The sequence below is a fragment of the Pezoporus occidentalis genome, unplaced genomic scaffold, assembly GCF_034315485.1.
Source record: "Pezoporus occidentalis ecotype Australia unplaced genomic scaffold, CSIRO_AGI_Poc_V1 ctg169, whole genome shotgun sequence".
Lineage (NCBI taxonomy): Eukaryota > Metazoa > Chordata > Aves > Psittaciformes > Psittacidae > Pezoporus > Pezoporus occidentalis.
Window position 1 is genome coordinate 811,247 of NW_026913521.1, and position 19,013 is coordinate 830,259.

The 19,013-nt window shown below is 40.1% G+C and overlaps 1 protein-coding gene across 1 annotated transcript in view; it reads right to left on the reverse strand.

Annotated features, from left to right (window-relative positions):
* SDK1 (sidekick cell adhesion molecule 1) overlaps positions 1-19,013 on the reverse strand; it is a 422,287-nt gene that overhangs the window by 200,841 nt on the left and 202,433 nt on the right. Inside the window, exon 6 of the mRNA XM_062613568.1 lies at positions 17,359-17,492. Coding sequence (XP_062469552.1) covers positions 17,359-17,492 — 134 coding nt within the window. The remainder of the gene's footprint in view (positions 1-17,358; positions 17,493-19,013) is intronic.

Sequence of the window (19,013 nt, forward strand, 5' to 3'; positions counted from 1 at the left end):
TTTGTGGGATGTGTTTATGTAAACCTAGATATGTGTCCATGGCCTAATCTTCACATTTTCATTTTCAGCACTCTACAGCACATTCCACAAATGCAACGAATTCCCAGCTTTAAACAAGTGCTCTGTTAGATTTTGTGAAGCCGTGCAAGGAAACCCAATGCTGAGGGTTATCTGTCCTGCTGGAAACCCAACACTGATGATTATCTGTCCTGCTGCACTTTGTAAGCTTATATAGCTAAAGCAACTTGTGATTTCTTCTGCCTACAGAATACATGACTCTTCAGAACATCACACTGTTCAGAAGGAGGAAGTAATCTTCTCTTTTCCCACCCTGCCCTGGCTTTGGCAACATGAATGTCTCCAAAGACTTTTCCTTGCTAAAATTTACTTACTCAACAAAGGTAAGTAAAATAACAAAGGCAAATAACTTAAGTACAGTTATTTCTTGTCTCTAAAGAAAAAGGTGTTCATGAAGGACCCTGCCACAAGCAACGTAACCCAGCCACTCTAGATAGCATATAGAATTAAGAGAGCATTAACGCTAAGGGACCTTCGGGAGCATCATATATTTCTCTCAAACATACCGATCATTATGGATTTTCTTAATTTAAAAATGAAATGCAGCAGACAACACCAGTAATAATTACCTCTATGATAATGCCATAACCCATTTTATTGCTCTGAAAGTCAAATATATTTATTAAATTTGCATAAATTACAATACTATTAAACTCTAATTTAAGTGATACCGTGTAAATGCGAGACTGGGCCTCTATGCTAGTGTGTTGTAGCAGATAGGATGTAATTTGTATTTGTACGGTGACTACTTTCAGTTTATTCCATAACAACATAACTTAAGAGTCAAAATATAGTAAGCCATTAACTGAGTAGCACCAACACCATAAAACCAGCCTTCTGTAAAGTAAATAGGGATGAGGCAGCCTTATCTCTTGTTGCTTAAATAAAGTTTTCTTAAGGAGACAGTTTTAATCTCACTCGACTCCAGATTTTGTTCAACAATATTTAACAAAGCCAGTACTACCAAGAGACACATACACTATGCAGAAATGAAATCATTTATAGGAGTAAGTTATATGGCACATTTTTCAACATCAGTGATTGCTGACAGGCTTGTTTACTGCTCACTAATAAAATATAGAGGTATCCTGCTGGATACTACCAGTGTTCCTTGTTTACTTTTCCTTCCAATTACTGTAATTGACCTATAACTCACTGGAGTTGCGGGCATTTATTCTGAACTTTGCACAGAACGCAGCAACAATCCTTCAGCGCGGCAGCTAAATATGTCAGGATTAACGTTCTGCTAAATATTCCAGCAGGAATGACACCGCTGCGGTAAGCCTTATGAGAGGTTTTATGCAATTTGTGGATGCTGATCAGATCTGGGATGATATAAAGGGTAAGGAAAGGTCTGGCACAAATCTGTCTTTATCTCTCTAAGCTGAAAATAAAAAGCCTACCAAACCTCAAAGTCTGGTCTGAGAAAGAATTATGTAATAAGCCTGGTATGTTTTTATAGGCTCTTCACATTAGAAGTCAAGCAAAACACCAGTAACTTAAAGTAGTTCTACTCAGTAGCAGGGAAACACCACCTCAGGATAATCAGATTGTTAGTTTCATCATGCAGAGAAGCTTTTCCACCTCTGCTTTCTAGAAAGCTTGTCACTATCTGGGAACTTCAACATTAATTCCAGGCTTTCAGAAATTGCTAGGGTTTTTTTTGTAAGCACCTGATAAACGCTCAGACAAGTAACTGCAGGTGAGATTCCGCCTTGAAAATCCAAACTCATTTTAAGCACAGGGGAAAAAAGTACTCTCAGTACTAGATCTTGTGTAGCAGACTACAGAGCTGTTGGGCAACAGCCTCCAAAGCTCGATACAACTACAAACCTCTTCCAAACCTGTATTACCAAACACCCACATCACCTCCTGCAAACCCCTGACAATTTAGTAGCTGCCTCAAATTGTCTTTCAAAGCAGTTTTCTCCTTTTTACATAGCGATGGAATAAACACAAACTCTTCTAATTCAGTAATCAGGACAGATAATTACATCCCCTTAATTGTTTTCTTTTTCCAGCTTAGGTTCAAGTTGATGGGAGATGGTAAAATTAGTCCACGAGCCATCTGAAGTTTGCCGCTTGCTGATTAAAGCCGTAATTGATTCCGAATGCTTTACAAATCAATCTCTGGATTACTGCAGGATCGTGGTGGCATACTGTAAGAGGAAAAACCTAATTCACACACATGCTTCCCTTGTGAATGAGAATCACATTCCCATAAATCCTTAACTGCAGGAACAACTGGGTTATGTTGTTTTCAAAACTCACTATTTGCTAAAATCAGAGCATAAAGGCAAAATAAGAATTACTTACAAGAGTAACCTGCTGTGATTTAGACAGGATTCTTATTCTTCCCTAAGCTTACTTTGACATTTCTGAAGGGACTGCATGCAATATATTCTTGGGGAGGGGGAAGAAATATGTATGTATATTAATAAAGAAAACCCCAAAACCTGTCCCCATCTTCTGCAAAGCTCATAAAACTGGGATTACAGCCTGGTGGAAGGAATGCATTCAAACCCATATGTATTCCTGTGATTCAGTGCACTCCTTCCCTGAATCAGGATCTGCACTTCCCTTTGAGACTTTTATAGTACCTATCATGCAGTTTTGGTGAGCTCTGCATATTTTCAGAGGCTGTTACCCAGGATTCCTTACTGAATCATGGATTTTAAAGTTCCTGTGGTGATCAAGCATGAAAAGGAGATATATCTTACATTGTTCTGAAGGTCTTGTCAAAAGGAACAAGTCTGGCTCTAAAGGCAAGCCCCCTCCTTTCATACTGCTGAGTTTGCAAAGGATAGAATGAGTATAAGACAACTGTGATGCAAGCCTCTCTGCCTTTTGAATTGATTGCTCAATTCAGCTCACCTTTACCTCATGCTAACCACAAACCCACTGTGGTTAAGGATCTGGAGACCATATAAACCATACCACTGAACCCTTAAAGAAAAAGGGGGCTTCTGCCCTATTTCAAAAGCTGGTTTTATAAAGTGTCCTATTCCTTACAACACGCAGTCTATAATAACTGTATTCCCCCCCATCCTGTTTTTTAATACCTATGTCAGAAAAACATAACGGGATGCTAAAATGAGCTATATTTCAGAGCCAGTTAATTATAGGCCAATGTTTTTCCAGCCACCACTTCTTCTGGTGTCCAAAGGGTCACCAGCACAGGCAGGTTTGCTGCTTGCACTCCTTCACAAACCTTCCTGTAAGTCCCACAGCTTACGCTGCACCACAAACGTTAAATTTACTTATGAAAATGGTTAATAAAAGATATGACTGACAAACTTTTACCTCGCTAATATCACATAAGGTAAACCATATACATTTCTGATTTGTATTTTAACAATGCCACCCAGTTGAAGTATAACAAACCCAGTATCTTCAGCACTAACACACAAATGAGATTTGCACTTTCCGTTCCACTGGGATACTGTGGCATGAAGCATGTGTAAATACCGAGAAGTCATCAAGGTTGCTTGTGGCATTACAAAGAGAAGCTCAAGTACCTGATTCACACAAAACTAAACCAGGATAATCGACTCATTAAACCCCAGTCTTTTAAAGACCATTGCAATAAAGTGCTGTCAGCTGACTTCATAAACCTCTACTTTAAACACAGTCTCCTTTTCTAGGAAAGAACCTTATTGCTTTAAAAGTAGCAAAATACAGCTCTGAAAAGAAGTTGCCTTAAAGAAACAGTGCTTGCAAAGGCTGACAGGAAAACAGCTTGGTCGTTATTCACAGTAAACCCAGAACTTGTATGTTTTATGTTTCACAATGCGGAAATATTTTGACAAAATTAAAAACACCTCCTCTGGTATGTAAAGAATTAATGAAGACAAACACTATCTACCTGCATCTGCCAGCCATAAACACTAGATAAGCTGTTATTTCATCCCTCTCCTTTGTGAGCACATACGCTACAGCATCTCGTGCTGCCACGCTAGTCAGAGGTCCGTCACTTCTTCCATTACAAACACCCTTTGAAGACATTTCTAACAATCTGGTAAAGAAGACTTACCTGAGAAATTATCAAATTACATTGCTCTTTCCATCTTTAAACCATGGAAAAAGTCCTCATCAAGTAGCCCAGCTAACTGTTCCCGTGGCACTGAAACTGGCATGGTATCGACACTACAAGCTCCAACCAAAATACATAACCATCCCATCTGCAAAATAAACTCTGCATCATACTCAAGATAGGAATTGAGCAGTCACTACTCTGCAGTCCAAAAAGGTCTGCCCGATTCCGTAACATTTCTCCTCATTAGCCTATGAAGTGCATATTGCCTTCTTCATTGATGAACATACCACATCTGTCAGGTACAATTGAGTCGAAGGCAGTCTTCCTCTCCTCGTCACATCTAATGCAAGTCTTTGTGCTTGCTGATGACACAGCCAATTGTACCAGTTTTCAAGGGTTCCCTCACAGTTGCAACATGCCATATTGATCATCTATTAAACAGTAATCAATATCCTTTCTAAAAAGCAAAGTGGCAACTGACAATCCAAGTCTATCAAGATGCTTTCAATTTTAAACAGCCTGCCACATTTACTGTGCTTATAGTTGGTACAAGACACTTGAAGAGTTAAAATTCACATTTTGAGGGTGGAAAAACATAATATTGTCATATTCTAAATCACTGCTTCTTTCAGTAGAAAAAAAAATGATCCTTTTTTTTAGTTCCTTATAGCTTCTTGAGTATTTTCTATTTGCATTACAAGGTGGAACTCATCTTTTCACAGTTAAAGGGAAGCGCTTTACCTTTGAACATTTGTTTAGATCATCTCTCCCTTAAAACCACGCCTGTTGCACTGATTAGCAATGAACCAATAATAAATGGTCCTTTCCAAGCCTAATCATTCTATGATACCTTTTAAAACACTTGCATGGTACAAACGTTTTTCTCAAGGAAGCTATAGACCAGTTCCTAAACCACTGTGGTCAGAGATAAGTGTTACGATACTGGTGTAAACTGAATTCACTATTAAATTTACCAAGGGAACATCCACAAGTAAAAGAATCTTAATTTAGATGAAGAAATCAATGTGCAGTGTAACTGCTAACATTACAATGACCACAAAATTCAGCTCAGCAGAAATATTATCTGAAGGGGAAAGAGATCCTCAAATGAGTAAGCAAATGAACCCGTCACACCAAAGTTACTAAACAATAACTGCAAAACATGCTTATATGAATCTTCACAATAAATCCCACAGTGCTGTACAGTTTAAGAGCAGATCAGATAGGTCAGCATGAAGCTTAAGATCAGTACAATAATAACATGTTGAAATATAAGCAACCATACAAAATGATTTTATATGAAAGCATGAAATTAATCCAGAAGTGATGAGTCTCTAATCACAATATGCACAAGAAGAAACCCTCAGGCTCTAAGTTCACAAGCTGTGTAGACACATGTGAAAGCTCTTTGCACTTGCATTAAAATACACACGTAAGTAAGCAAGGCTTAAAATGAAGACATTCATTTTTGAGTTTTCTCTACCTTTATCTTTGTTTGCATCTGAAGTTCCCACTTTAAATTATGGAACAAAATGAACCTCACATTTTTCAGCTATAAAGATTCCCACATAACCTTTGCTTTGTGACATAAAGATCACCAAATGAAATTAAGTCACTCCGCAGTATTTCTTGGCCTTGTTCCAGGGCTATGTGGAAAGGAACATTTGTCATAATCACTTACAATTGGAAAAGAACAGGAAAAGATCACTGTTAATGACACAGCATCACACTGCACAGGGAACTTTGCAGACCTGTCACTGCTCAACGACGACAGCAATGGACCTGGGATAATGCTCTATATAAAAGAGTGAGATGCAGTAAGTTTTCTGCACAATGCAATTTACAGCCTAAAAAGGCAGCAGTTTAGTTCCACCACATTTTATACAATAAGTCCACTTGACTTATTTTGCTTCTTCCAGTTTTTGGTGTTGATTGATTGATTGGTGGGGGGGTTGATTGAGCATAGCATGCCTGCCAGATCCTCCCTTATGCAATTATCCTCAGCATATTCCCTTTTCAATTTCATGGGCCTTTTTAGATAGCTTTTACAGACTTGATTTAACATTCATAATCACCTTGAAAAGGCCATCTGCAATTTTAATCACTCGCTACCAATTACTTTCTTTAATAGCTATGACAGTATCACTCACAGAGATCTGAAAGATCCACAAGGATAGCTGAAGGCAGCACTGGGAGAGCAGTTTCTTTCCCACCTTTTATAGAAGATACAACATCATCAGCTTCTTAAGCCTTCACTGTCTTTACTAAGCCAGGTTTCTGAGCATGTGGCTTTGCAGAATGGACTGAAATAGAGCCAACGTGGAGTAAATAAGCAAGCTTTTCGTTTTATCCCTCCTCAGTGCATAATAAGTGGGGAGTAAAGAGAACCACCAAACACAACTTCCCTTTCCTTCTTCATGCAATGCACTGTTCACGGCAGTACAACAGCAGTAAGTTTCCCATTCTCAGTCTGCAAACGTATTTATTAGCAAACGTAGCTGGACAAATGTAATAGCAAGCCTGCAGAAACAGGGCCTTAGAGACCAGGACATTGTGTTCACCTTCCTGGCTGTGCTATTCCTTCATTTTTATCTCACGAAGCTTGCAGCCCTTTAAAAATACACTGTTCAACAGCAATATTCTCCCAGATCATATGAGTTGCAGCTTTGTTCCCACATTCCTTAGCTAAACTGATTTATCCACCATAAAAAGGCACAGTTTGGGATTACGGATTGTTTTTAAGGGGCTTAAAAGTGGAGACAACAGTTTGCACATGAAAAGAAATCAACATTTCTACCACCTGACAGCACAGTCTGTAGGGGAGTGTGGGGGAATCAGAACTTGGATTACTCTGATGTTGAACCGGTCCCCGGAGGCAAATGACAATATGTGAAACGGAGCAGTACAAAACCAAGGGATAACGAATGCCCTGGATTGGCAATTTACAGCTCCCACGGTACAACCAAGTGGACAAGAAATCGATGCAGCTTTTACATACATCAGGTGAAGCGACCCAAGTTGCAGTCAAGCTCAACTTTCTCTTCCTACTACAAACAGGGTAGGAAGTTCCAATTATTCTGTATTACTTCTAAATTCTCTGCAAGTCCTTCCTAAACCCTAAAAAGATTTCCAATTCTAATTTTTTGTTCAAATTTGGGCAAAAACTGGTTATCTGATTTAAAAAACAACCCAAACCCAGTTGGGCAGTGCATGGATAACTTTCATCTTGCCTACTGAACAACCAAATCTAATACCTTACCATTGTGTATCTATGGAAAGGATAATATGTAAAGCTTTCCAGATGACCTTGAATCTTGCATGTCCTGACTCCCCAGTAGTTAAGTGGTGGCTGCAATCACTGTTCATACACAGGGCTACTGTCTGCACTTTCAGCATTAGGCAAATCTATCTGCCAGAATGATGAGATAGACACATGAGGGGTTTCCATCCGCATTCCATTTTCCTGTTCTGTGACGTACATTGAGAAGAAATTAAAAACATCTTTAATATGAAGAGCTTTAGAAATGATAACCCTGAAGCAATAATGTCTTTGTGCAAGCTTGAGATGAAAATTGGCTTTTGTAAATATGCTGGGGAGGCAGTTCTGCCACATAGACATATAGCATGTGTAATACAATCTTAAGGATAGGTTTAGGTTTTTGCAGTAACTGAGTTATTCTATTAAACATCTGTTTTGAGCATATTTATTATTCCTTATGTTTATTGTTTATAAGGCAGTTCAAGCTTGCCTGATACAATGATGATTTAAGGAACACGATCAAACAGCTCCTAAATTACCCATTTTCTAACCTGAATAGTGAGTCCTGCTTCTATCACTAAAAATACATCCAACTGGGTAAAGATAGGAAACAAAGGAAAGGATTTCAAGTCAGCTCCTTAGAATACTCCAGCAGTATGGCACAGCAGAACAGGGCTCAAGAGCTCAAAAGGTGACGTTCAAAAGAGGTAAACTGGTACGCGAGTCTCTAGTAGCTCTTTCTTCTAAAGCTTCAGAATCATGATACTCACACAAATGGAAAGACAAAGCACTTCCCAAATGCCTACAGATCACTGTGCTTGTGTCTCCTCTGCAAGTTTTTAGAAAGTGTGATTTACCTTGGGTATACAGGATAAAGAAGGATCCTTCGATGTCGGCTCTTCCTATCATTGTGAAGCAGAATTCACCAAGCGTTGGATTGTTCACCCACTAATAAGGAACGTGAGCTGGGTTTAGACCGTCGTGAGACAGGTTAGTTTTACCCTACTGATGATGTGTTGTTGCAATAGTAATCCTACTCAGTACGAGTGGAACCGCAGGTTCAGACCCCTGGTGTGTGCGCTTGGCTGAGGAGCCATGGGCGCAAGGCTACCATCTGCAGGCTTATGACTGAACGCCTCTAAGAGCCCGCCTAGATGCTTGTTGTGCTACTGCGTCATTGGTCGCTTGTGTTTGACCCAGGAGATGACAGTCTTGTTCAGAATGCATGGTTAAAGGTCTTTCCGAATCTTCGTTAGTGAAGTCAGGCCTTCTTACAGGAGAAGGAAAACTCCCTTGAAACCCAGGCAGATGGAGCTCATCTAGCCTTGTATGGTCTTCCATCAGAGAAGGACACTCTTACAAAACCTACGACCTGTAGACTTTGCTGTCACCGTCCTAGCTAACTAGGCCATGGCGGTTAAACCTCAGGTTTAAAGGGTGGGGCCAGTTCTGCGCAACCCACTGCGCAGGCTGGAAGCGCTCACTGTCACTCATCTGTATGGACGGGCGAGGGTCTAAACAGTAGGTGACAAGGCGCATGGGAAGCTGCAGATTCAACGCTGCATGTGGGTGGACCAGCACATGGGTAGCTCAAATTGGATCAGGAGTTGGCAGTCGTGGTCAGACACTTCCCGATTGCCTAAGCAGCCTTTTTTCCAATCAGATTTGGATATCCCACTTGCCCTTGGTCATCGTGCTTGTAGTAAGCGTGGTTAAAGCCCTTCCCAAATCGTCACTCACGAAGCCAATCCATCAATCACAGGACAAAGAAATAAACACTTCCAGAGAAAGAGACTGTTTGCCAGTCCTGCAGTCCCAGCAAGTGGCCAACATAGGATGGTGCTTGATTTCAGTCTGCTGAGGTTTATTTCTTCTATCATTGCTACGATGTGATTTATCTCTACAGCAACATTTTCGTGGCAGAATGCAGTGAAGTTGGAATTGGACCTTCAGGTTCACCATTTTTGCCCATGAAAGAAGATTCAATGTTGAGTAACCAACATCATGTTTTTACATCTGATCAAAACAATGTTTATTTCAGCAGTTCCCTTTCACCTTACTCCATTCTAGCGTATTAGTACAAGACTGAAGAAAAACACTGATCAAAAATGATACTTTCTTTGTGGCATCTGAAGTATTGTTTAAAACCCTGCAGGTGAAGCAGCGAGACTGAGCAATACTTTGCCGACCAGAAAAGTTTCCTGGCATTTCTCTTATGTTGGTCTTCCAACAAATCACCGCAGTTTGCTCAAGATGGCATTTCCTGGCTGGCATGTATAATTGATGTATGTCACATTTTATAAAGCGATTGAAAAGTAAATTCAATTTTCTCTTTTCCTTCTTTGTGTCCTCTAAGAATCTCTTATCTTCACATATCAATTACAGAGCAGTGACAGAGATAGGATACAAATCACTGCGATGAATGTAATAGCAAAAGTGATTAGAGATAGGAAGAGATTAATTGCATGTGTCAGATATAAATAAAGGGTTTAGGAGACAACCCAGCATTTTGAGAGTACGTGTGCATGTATTCCAGATCTCTTCCAGGCACACAACCCCAAACCTTACATAAACAGACAAGTGTAGCATGAAGCTGTGTTAAAGTAACTGTTTAGATCATAGAAACATAAGCATTTGCCATTTTTTTCAGAGCTGTATGCACAATGTATGCACATATGCCAAAGGAATGTACCCTCAACTCGGGTGCACTTCCTGAACTTCAACCAGCTAGCGATGAGTCCCCGTAACAATCGCGTTGCGGTGTTGCTGTTGGGAGGAAAGGAACTATTTTTTCCATACACCACATACTTAAAGCTGTATTAAATTTATCGATGCGACACAATGAAAAGTGCCAGATATTTAAATATGCTTTATGCTGATTTTGGAGGTTTTAAGTTTGCTGTAATAGTAAGAATGAAAAAAATCTCATAGAAAGTTTATTTTAGTATCTTTCCATTGTAAAAACCTGCTAGCAGAGGACACACTACTTGCCTGGGATAGGGGCTGTAGCAGATGCAAGAGTGCACCATGTGTGGCAGTAATAACCAAAAATAGCTCAGGGGAAGAAGAAATTGGAGACCAACCAATATTCCTATGTATCAGGAAGATCACTGATAGAATGCTTTGGCAAAGCCAAAGAAAAGCTCATGGTACCGCAGAGGTTTCTTGGCTCCTCTTTATTACTCCTGTAGTTGAGCAATCCTTCTGTATCACTGTGGTTAAAGTGAGGAAAGTTTTCCTCTAAGGCCAAGACAGGTAGAGAATTCTGAAGAAGATCTTGGCTGGAGCTTTAAGAAAAAAGGCAAAAGGCCCAACAATGGAAGCTCGAGTCTAAGAATGCTGATAAATCCTGAACACCTCTGTTAGTCCTTTATAATGCGTGTAAAAATGATTCAACACTGCAATACAGTATCCTTTTTGCAGCAGATAACAAGGTAAACCATTAAGAATATCAGCCTCCACAGGAATCCCTAGCTCTGGATAAAGCTTAAACTAACAGTTGTTCCAACATATCAAAACCAAATCTTCAGCACTAACTCAGTTTAGTCCTTTTTGTTATAGCTGTGATTGTTACTAAAATGCATTTGACTTAAACAAAGACATATTTACCTATCTCAAAAGCACAGTGAAGTTGTACTCAATCTGTTCTCACAATAAGAAAAAACAAAGATCCCCATTTCAATATTTATGCCCTTTAGTATTAGAGCAGATCGGAGCTAGGACTGTACAAAAAGCATTAAGTCAGCATTTTGTCAGGATATTAAGGATGGTGTTTACACAGAATTTATTCTTAAGGTTCAATTTCAAATCCCAAACACTTCCACAGACTCCTTTAAATTAACATTATGGATTGCAAAAGAGTAAGTGACCATCAAAGTGAGAGTCACACCTTTGCTCTTGAGCCACACATGACACAGCACTAGGGTATCCTTTCTGGAAATTCTTCTTGACAAAGGGAAAGCAAAACCTGCCTAGAAAATGGGAAAGAAATGTTCTTACTTGGAAGAGTGATTTAAAGCCAGTCCACAGAGGGCTGAGCTGTGCTGCCTTTGACTTCACCCTTACTTGGACAGAACCGCAGGCAATCACAATTATAGAATCAAAGAATGGTTTGGGTTGGAAAGGACCTTAAGATCATTCAGTTCCAACCCCCCTGCCATGGGCAGGGACACCTCACACTAAACCATGGCACCCAAGGCTCTGTCCAACCTGGCCTTGAGCATCGCCAGGGATGGAGAATTCACAGCTTCCTTGGGCAACCCATTCCAGTGCCTCACCAGCCTCACAGGAAAGAACTTCCTCCTTATAGCCAATCTAAACTTCCCCTGTTTAAGTTTTAACCCTTTACCCCTTGTCCTGTCACTACAGTCCCTACCACTACTGTCCCAATTGTGGCACAGAAATACAATTTCATTTCATTTCATTCCACAGTCCTTCCTACCCCACCAAAGAAAAAGCAGCATCATTGAAGCACTAATTTCAGCTCAGCAGCACTGACCCAGGGAGGCTAAGTGAAGCGAATTCCCTTGGCATGAACTAAGAACAGTTTGACAAGTTTACAGAGCCTGTGTGAATTTGCCCTCATAATAGGAATACCTGCACCCTGGGGGTGCCAGCCCATTCCGGTTCCTTTTTTTTCCTGCCTGTACCTGAAAGCTGGAGCTAGCTATGAAAAATTCATGCAGCAGGAAGCTCCAAACTTATCCTCAACATCCGCTGACTCGAACAAACCTTGATGGTTAATACAAAAAAACTGCATTAGTGAAATGCTCTCTTCCAGAAAAGATGATGTCTGCTCAGAAACTCCTTAACAAACCTGAGAGAAGGATGCTAAAGTGATATTCTACTAAATACACTGACAGGTAACATGGCGTTTTTTTCCCCCACTTCCTTTCCATAAGACAAAAAGGACAGCTCGTTTTTACAGACACTGAAAGTGACCTGAGCATCCTGTGCTATCGTAAGAACCTTTCTTTAGATTGGAAAACCAACAAAATTTCCGTGCAAAACCAGTACCTTGCAAGTGTGAAATGAGACTCCCCTTCTGTGACATTTATGCTTTGATGCATTCAATGGAAGAACAAAACAGACGCCAAATGAGACAAACACAACTTATTTATCCTTACGTCAATGTTTGCTGTAACAGAACAGTTGCAAGTAGAAGCTGGGCAGAACGTGACACATTCCTATTTTAAACTAATTGCAAAGCAGTCAAGCCAGAAGTTTAATTTTCAGTCCCCGACTTATTTTTTCACTTCTTTTTCTTAAGCATTGCCAATGCCCAAGGGGAAGATTTATCTTTGTTAAATGATAATTGCCTTTATCATCCTTGATTCCTCAAAAACGCTGGCTGGCGAGGTTTGGGAAACTTTCATCAATCTTGTTTGCTGCTTTCACAAAGACTGCATCAGAAAGAGACATCAGTCTGCAAAACGCTCTGTATCCGCTGGTGTTATGAGGAGATCTCGAGACTGCCTAATTTACTAACAAATCCATTCAAGTGACATGCATCTTAATATTTCACAGCTTAACGAGAAGGTCCAGCAGCAAGGCCCTGAATTGCTGTTCCAGCCGATTAGCGCTGCAAAACCAATTGAAGCAGGAGCATCTGAGCTGTCACAACAGCTTACGCGTACCCACCTTCTGCAAACCTGCCATTTAAATCATTTACTGCAGGACACTTCCAATTTTTTCCATAAAATACTTCAACTAAACTCAGAAAGATCAGTACGTGCTGGGAAAAGTTTCCAACACAGGGCCAACAGTGTTGCATGGAAGTTAATAACAGAAAAATCTCAACAGGGCTTTTCAGACTTCTAAAGTGGCACCAGAATCTCGCCGTGTCATGTTAGAAAGTAACAAGGACACACACTGAGTTCATTGGGGTACATACTTCAGTCAGCTCCTTGTAGTAATAAAAAGAGAAGGAAGCCACTTCTTAAACTCTTGACTTATATACTAGAAATCCTTATGGTTTCAGTACCAACCTCTTAACACCCCTGCTCCCCTTTTCCTTAAAAAAAAAAAGGGAGTAAGGGTTTTATGATGGCCTTAATTTAATGAACACTCGATCTTTCCATGTCCTGCCAACACTGGTGAGATCAAAAGCATGTCACTTCATCCCCCTGACTGGCTTTAGGAAGAGATCGGACCATCTGTGCTGCAGTGTATGGCAGGAGAACGGGCACAAAAGAACACGTCTGAAGACCACAGGATCCATTTAAGAGATTGCCATCAAATCTATTGTTGGCCAGACAGAAATTGGGAAGAACATTAAGGATTTCTCACTTGTTTATTGAAAAACAGCATTTACATCTAAGAAGCTTGTGACAACTCAGTGAGAGATCCGTTCTCACACCTTTCTGGTTAAATCAGGAAGTTCCAGTGATGGAGTTAATACTGAACTCCTCCAAAACAGTAATAGTGACTTTTAAACAGGGAGTGATGTATTAGCCTCAAAAAGCAAACTGAGTTTTGTTCCTACTTCTGTTGCCAAATTCCCGACTTCCAGACTTCCCAATTTTCCTAGCCAGAATTCTGTGTTATTTACATGAAAGCTTGGACATATGGTTAAATAATGAAAAAAAAAAAAGCCAAGATTTCCATTAGTGCAGCATACAGTTAAAATGATTTTAAGACATTTTAAATTAGAACTAATCTATGACATCTCATACTAATATCAGACGTGACGTTATTCCTATTATTCTGCCTGTTGGTCATCATTTCATGGAGCCTGTCACCTCAGAGATGATCTAATCCTCTTGAAATCAGTGGAAACACATCCGCTTGAAAGACATGATCACTGTTTTCAAGCATGGTTGGACTGGACCTCGTGCCGAGACCTGGACTTTCACATTAAGAAACATGATTTTAGAGGGCAGGCTCAGAGAACACCAGCGTTTAACCGAGCCAGGGACTTGGCTGTTAGGGAGAAACACTCATCAGTATTTGGGTCTTACCACAGAGTGACCATATCTACCAGCTAATACATCTTCCTGTGCAAAGTGTATTTAAGGAATGAACCATCCCAGTAATGTGCACTGGGTGTGTATCTTAGAAGCCCAATATGTCCTAAAGGTCTGTTAACCCTCATGAAACCCAGGCCCTCTCATGCCTTCACTTTCAATGCCTGACCAACCTCCAAACGTATTGAAAAGCAAACCCAAACACGGCAGACCCACAGAGACAAGCCAGAAGGCTTCTTTTTGAAGCTGTTTTCCGACTTCTGTATGTTATGCTTGTAATCAGGGGCCACGGGTGGATGTAAGACTTCACGCTGCTTGGGACTCAATGAACTGTGGGTTAGGCTGTCAAGAAACAGAATGTCTTTACCTTTACTCAGAGCTCTACTGGAGAATTCATTGCGATCCGGGCTTTCAGAGCGTTTTTGATACATGTTCAACATCCTCAGATCTTATGCAACATGTATCAAATATAGTTATTAATTGAAGGACAGTTTAGTGTCTTTTCCAAGTGTCTCTCAAACTCCATTTACTTTTCGCCACAATTCAACATTGACTTTAATCGGCAATATTTTTCAACCTAGTTGATTCTATGATTCTACACAAGGCCCCATAACTCATCCTCTGCTTAGCTCAGGGCTATACCTTTCTCTTTCTGTCATTCCCGTGTTTCAGACCAGAACAGGACAGATTACAGCCTTCTGAAAACCCTTTCCTACAGGCTGAAGCAAGCTTGACACCGATATCCTTCAAGGACTAACAAGCTCTGCATATCTAATACTGCCCTCAGTGGATGACTGCCCTGGGAATTATCCACAGGTTTTGTTTTGCTTTTGCCCTCAGCTGAAAGTGGCAATATGCATGCTGAGTCATGTAGCAAGGTTGTACTCAATAATTAATATATAATCCACTTACACAGAAATTGGATACTCCACTTTACTTGGGGTTTATTTGATTTTGATTAAACTGTTTAAGTTTCACAATGTCCTAATGCAAAACGACAAGCGCCATCACTCTCACCACCTTGCTGAATGACAACAAGTGGTATCCATACCTGCATGTACCTTTAATGATCTGTTTCACACATGTTTCTTCTTCAGATCAAAGATCAGACTGACCACAGGATCACAGAATAGTTAGGGCTGGAAAGGACCTTAAGATCATCTACTTCCAACCCCCCTGCCATGGGTAGGAACACCTCACACTACACCATGTTAGTCACTTTCTTTACAGGTGCTGTAACTCCTTACAGCCAGCGCCTTTCTTCCACATACACACAGCACTACTAATCCAAGATATCAACATACCAATTCAAAAACCTCATTGGCTAATATTCATTTCAACATTTTTGGCTTTCATTCTTCATCTTCCTTTACCAATTTAATCTTCCCTGGTTTTCATGTTCCAGGGAGACTTTGCATTCATGCTGTCAAATCTGTACACATTTTGAAGTGTTTTCTATTCCATATGCCCGTATTACCTTCTGCTTTGCATAGCGCTCGTTATGCATGCATGATCACAGACTATTTCTAGCATTAATTAGGATACGAAATTAAAGTTGTAAGTACATTATTGGTCACAATACAAGCAATATGAATTTGCTTTAAAAATGAAATTACTAAAGTGTTAAACCTATTTAATAGTGTCACAAATAATAATGTTCACAATCTACGTGCCACAGTACAGCCAGAGTTCACAAGTGGCTTTGGAATATTATTTCCACTTCAGAAAGATACACATAGAACCCCCCGAGAAGTTCATTTAGCTTATAAACGTATCTGGAAGAAGACACAGGTTTGTTTCTTCTGCTGGCTATAGAAGCCATGCAGCTTCTCTGACCCTGATCCCACTAACAGGGCTTCCATTGCTTAAGAACAGCATTCCTTGAAAACCGATTAGGAATTTTAGCAGGAAAATCATATTTGCATTGAAATTAAATGTTTCACAGGGACATAATGTTTTTGATGAACTTCTACAAACAGAATCATATTTCCAAAAGCAATATGCCAGGTACCCTGACTAGAAAACAGGCTGGACAGGGCTTGGAGCAACCTGGTCTAGTGGAAGGTATCCCTACCTGTGCAACCCAGGGGGGTTGGAACTAGATGAGGTTTAGGGTCTCTTCCAACCCAAACCATTCCATCATTCTATGATCTTCTAGAAGACCAAACCATAAGAGCAGCCTGTCAGTAAAGCTGCCAGTGTCAACAATTTATCCAGCCATTTCTTCCTTGTTTCTACAAATCAAACCCAGACACATTCACACAACAGACTAACATATTCCCTGTCTCAGTGCTACAATAAAAACACCGTGACCTAATGCACTCAGAAAAGGAGCAAATCCATTCTACATGTTTGGAATGTTAATTTTCTCTACAAACACATTTACTAAATGTTTTACAAGAGTTTAGACACGCGTCTTTTTACTGAACATGCACCTTAGTTTATTTAATGGGCAGTCATCTTGCAACCCCGTTGCTCTGCTGCCTCCCCCTCCTCTTTGCTATCAAATCTACTCAGAGTACCTCTGTAATGGGAGGTGTTAATACAATTTGCGCAATGTAAAATAATAAGTAGTAACAATGAGATGCATGTTCCCTGGGCCTCTGTGATAACTCCAGGTAAAAACAATGCCATAGACTGGGAATAGGCTCATAAATAAATGTGCACTCAGAAGAGTGACTTGTTTACTTACACACAATGGAAAACAATACATTATAAACCCCTGCATTGAAAAGAAATGATGATCACAATTTCACAACAAACAGTGAGGGATATCATCGTGTACCTGCCTCGCACAAAATAAACCATTAGACAAGAGCCTCTGAGAGTCATTTGTTGAGGGCATGTACTCTCTAAGGTCCCTCTTACTGCACAAGGAGTTCAAGATACTCCAAACCAAGCAGAGAATGTTGACCTTCTGTAAAGACCCAATCCTTTGTTAGCAAGGCTCTTTTTACTAGGGCAGACTTTTGTCTGCAGCCTCAGTATGACAGCATATTATCCACAATTCGGATACTCACTTGCTATGCTGAGATGAATAAAGGGACTTGTCTTGTTCTCTCCATTCTTTTCATTGACTGCCTGGACATAGTAGGCTCCTGCATCAGATACTGATGTTGCAAGGATCACCAGCTGATTCTCCAGTGTGATGGCTCTGTTTAGGAAAGAAAAGGATCACTCTGAAACCAGGAGAATGGTACCCACTAAGCAAAACCCATACAACACTTGAGACTTGACAAACTGATAGGATATTCAATGGTCATCTAAATCAAGACATTGGGGAATCAAAACCAGCCCCATTTCAAATACATTCACAGGTAATACTTAAATCTGTGATGCCTCTTCTCCGTTTAGATTGTACAAGATGATTATGGTGACATGCAGAAAGCTCCAACATATGAAACTAGAATTGTTTAAGTGAGAATAAGAAGCTACACAAGAAATGGCAAATGACAACAGAGATGAACAGCCTGCAAACTGTATCATTATGGGTTGATGACAGTCCTGGCAAACATCAGTATGCTGCAAAGTCAGTTTTATTGACAGCCTTCAACATGTGAAAGCTAGACTATTACAGACTGGCACTCAGGATGTAACACCAGAGAAAGTAGAAATCAAAGGCAGCAGAACCTCAGAGGGTAAACTTTCTGTATTTATGGCATCGCTAATTATCACAGCATCACAGACACGAACATCAGCAAGTTTGAGCCTAATTGATATACACAAGTGATCTGTGTGTAGTTTTCCTTTAAAGCAGGTATGAAAGCACAACCCTGCAGCTGGCACAGGTGTAAGCCTGAAGGACTCAACAAATGTCATCATATAACACAAGTCTATTCTTGCTTAGGGCTGCTACATAACAAATGTCTCTATAAATTCCCTTGTAGGCAGCATCACCCCTTTGCTCCACAATGGGGTCGGTTACTTTGCATGTTACATCTGTTAGATGGTCTTTTTCATGACTGTAAGAGATAAACGTTTAATCTAGAGATAACAGGTAAAAATTTAAGGGCTTCACGGAATAGGACACAGGAAGCTCAAAACCAAGATAAGAATAAAAGAACATGAAAAGTTCCAGAGAAAGCCTGTGGAGCCAAATGCTGACAGTCCTATAGACTGGGACAGGCTCAGACTTGGAAATCTGAATGCAAAACTTGGAGCAACAAACTCCTACTTTCACTTATGTTACTTGATGAGAAGCCACATTGAGTTCATCTCTGCTACTAGTCAAATCTTGGAGCGTGAGGTCAAGACAATAGGTAAAATTATTATACTGGATCAAACAAGTTCATACATCAATAGGCCTCAAAAAAAGTCAGCGCTAAGTCAAAGTATTTGTGCACTAATCAGTCAATAATAAACTTCCCTGCACTGGCACGGTGTGGTTAACATTAATAATTCACAACTAGTTTGCTTTTGAAAACTCATTTAAAGCAAACGGGGAAATCACACATTCCTACTTGCTTTCCTACATAGGAAGGGGAATGAAAAAACTACAGTGAGAACACAGCAGTATTCAAAGGCTACACATATTTTATCCATAACCCTTCAATTTTCTAATGTGGATACAAAGAACACTGAACCTCTGTAATGCTGTCACAGAAACACAGGACTGTTTAGGTTGGAAAAGATCTTTAAGGTCATTGAGTCCAATCATTAACCCAGCACTGCTGAG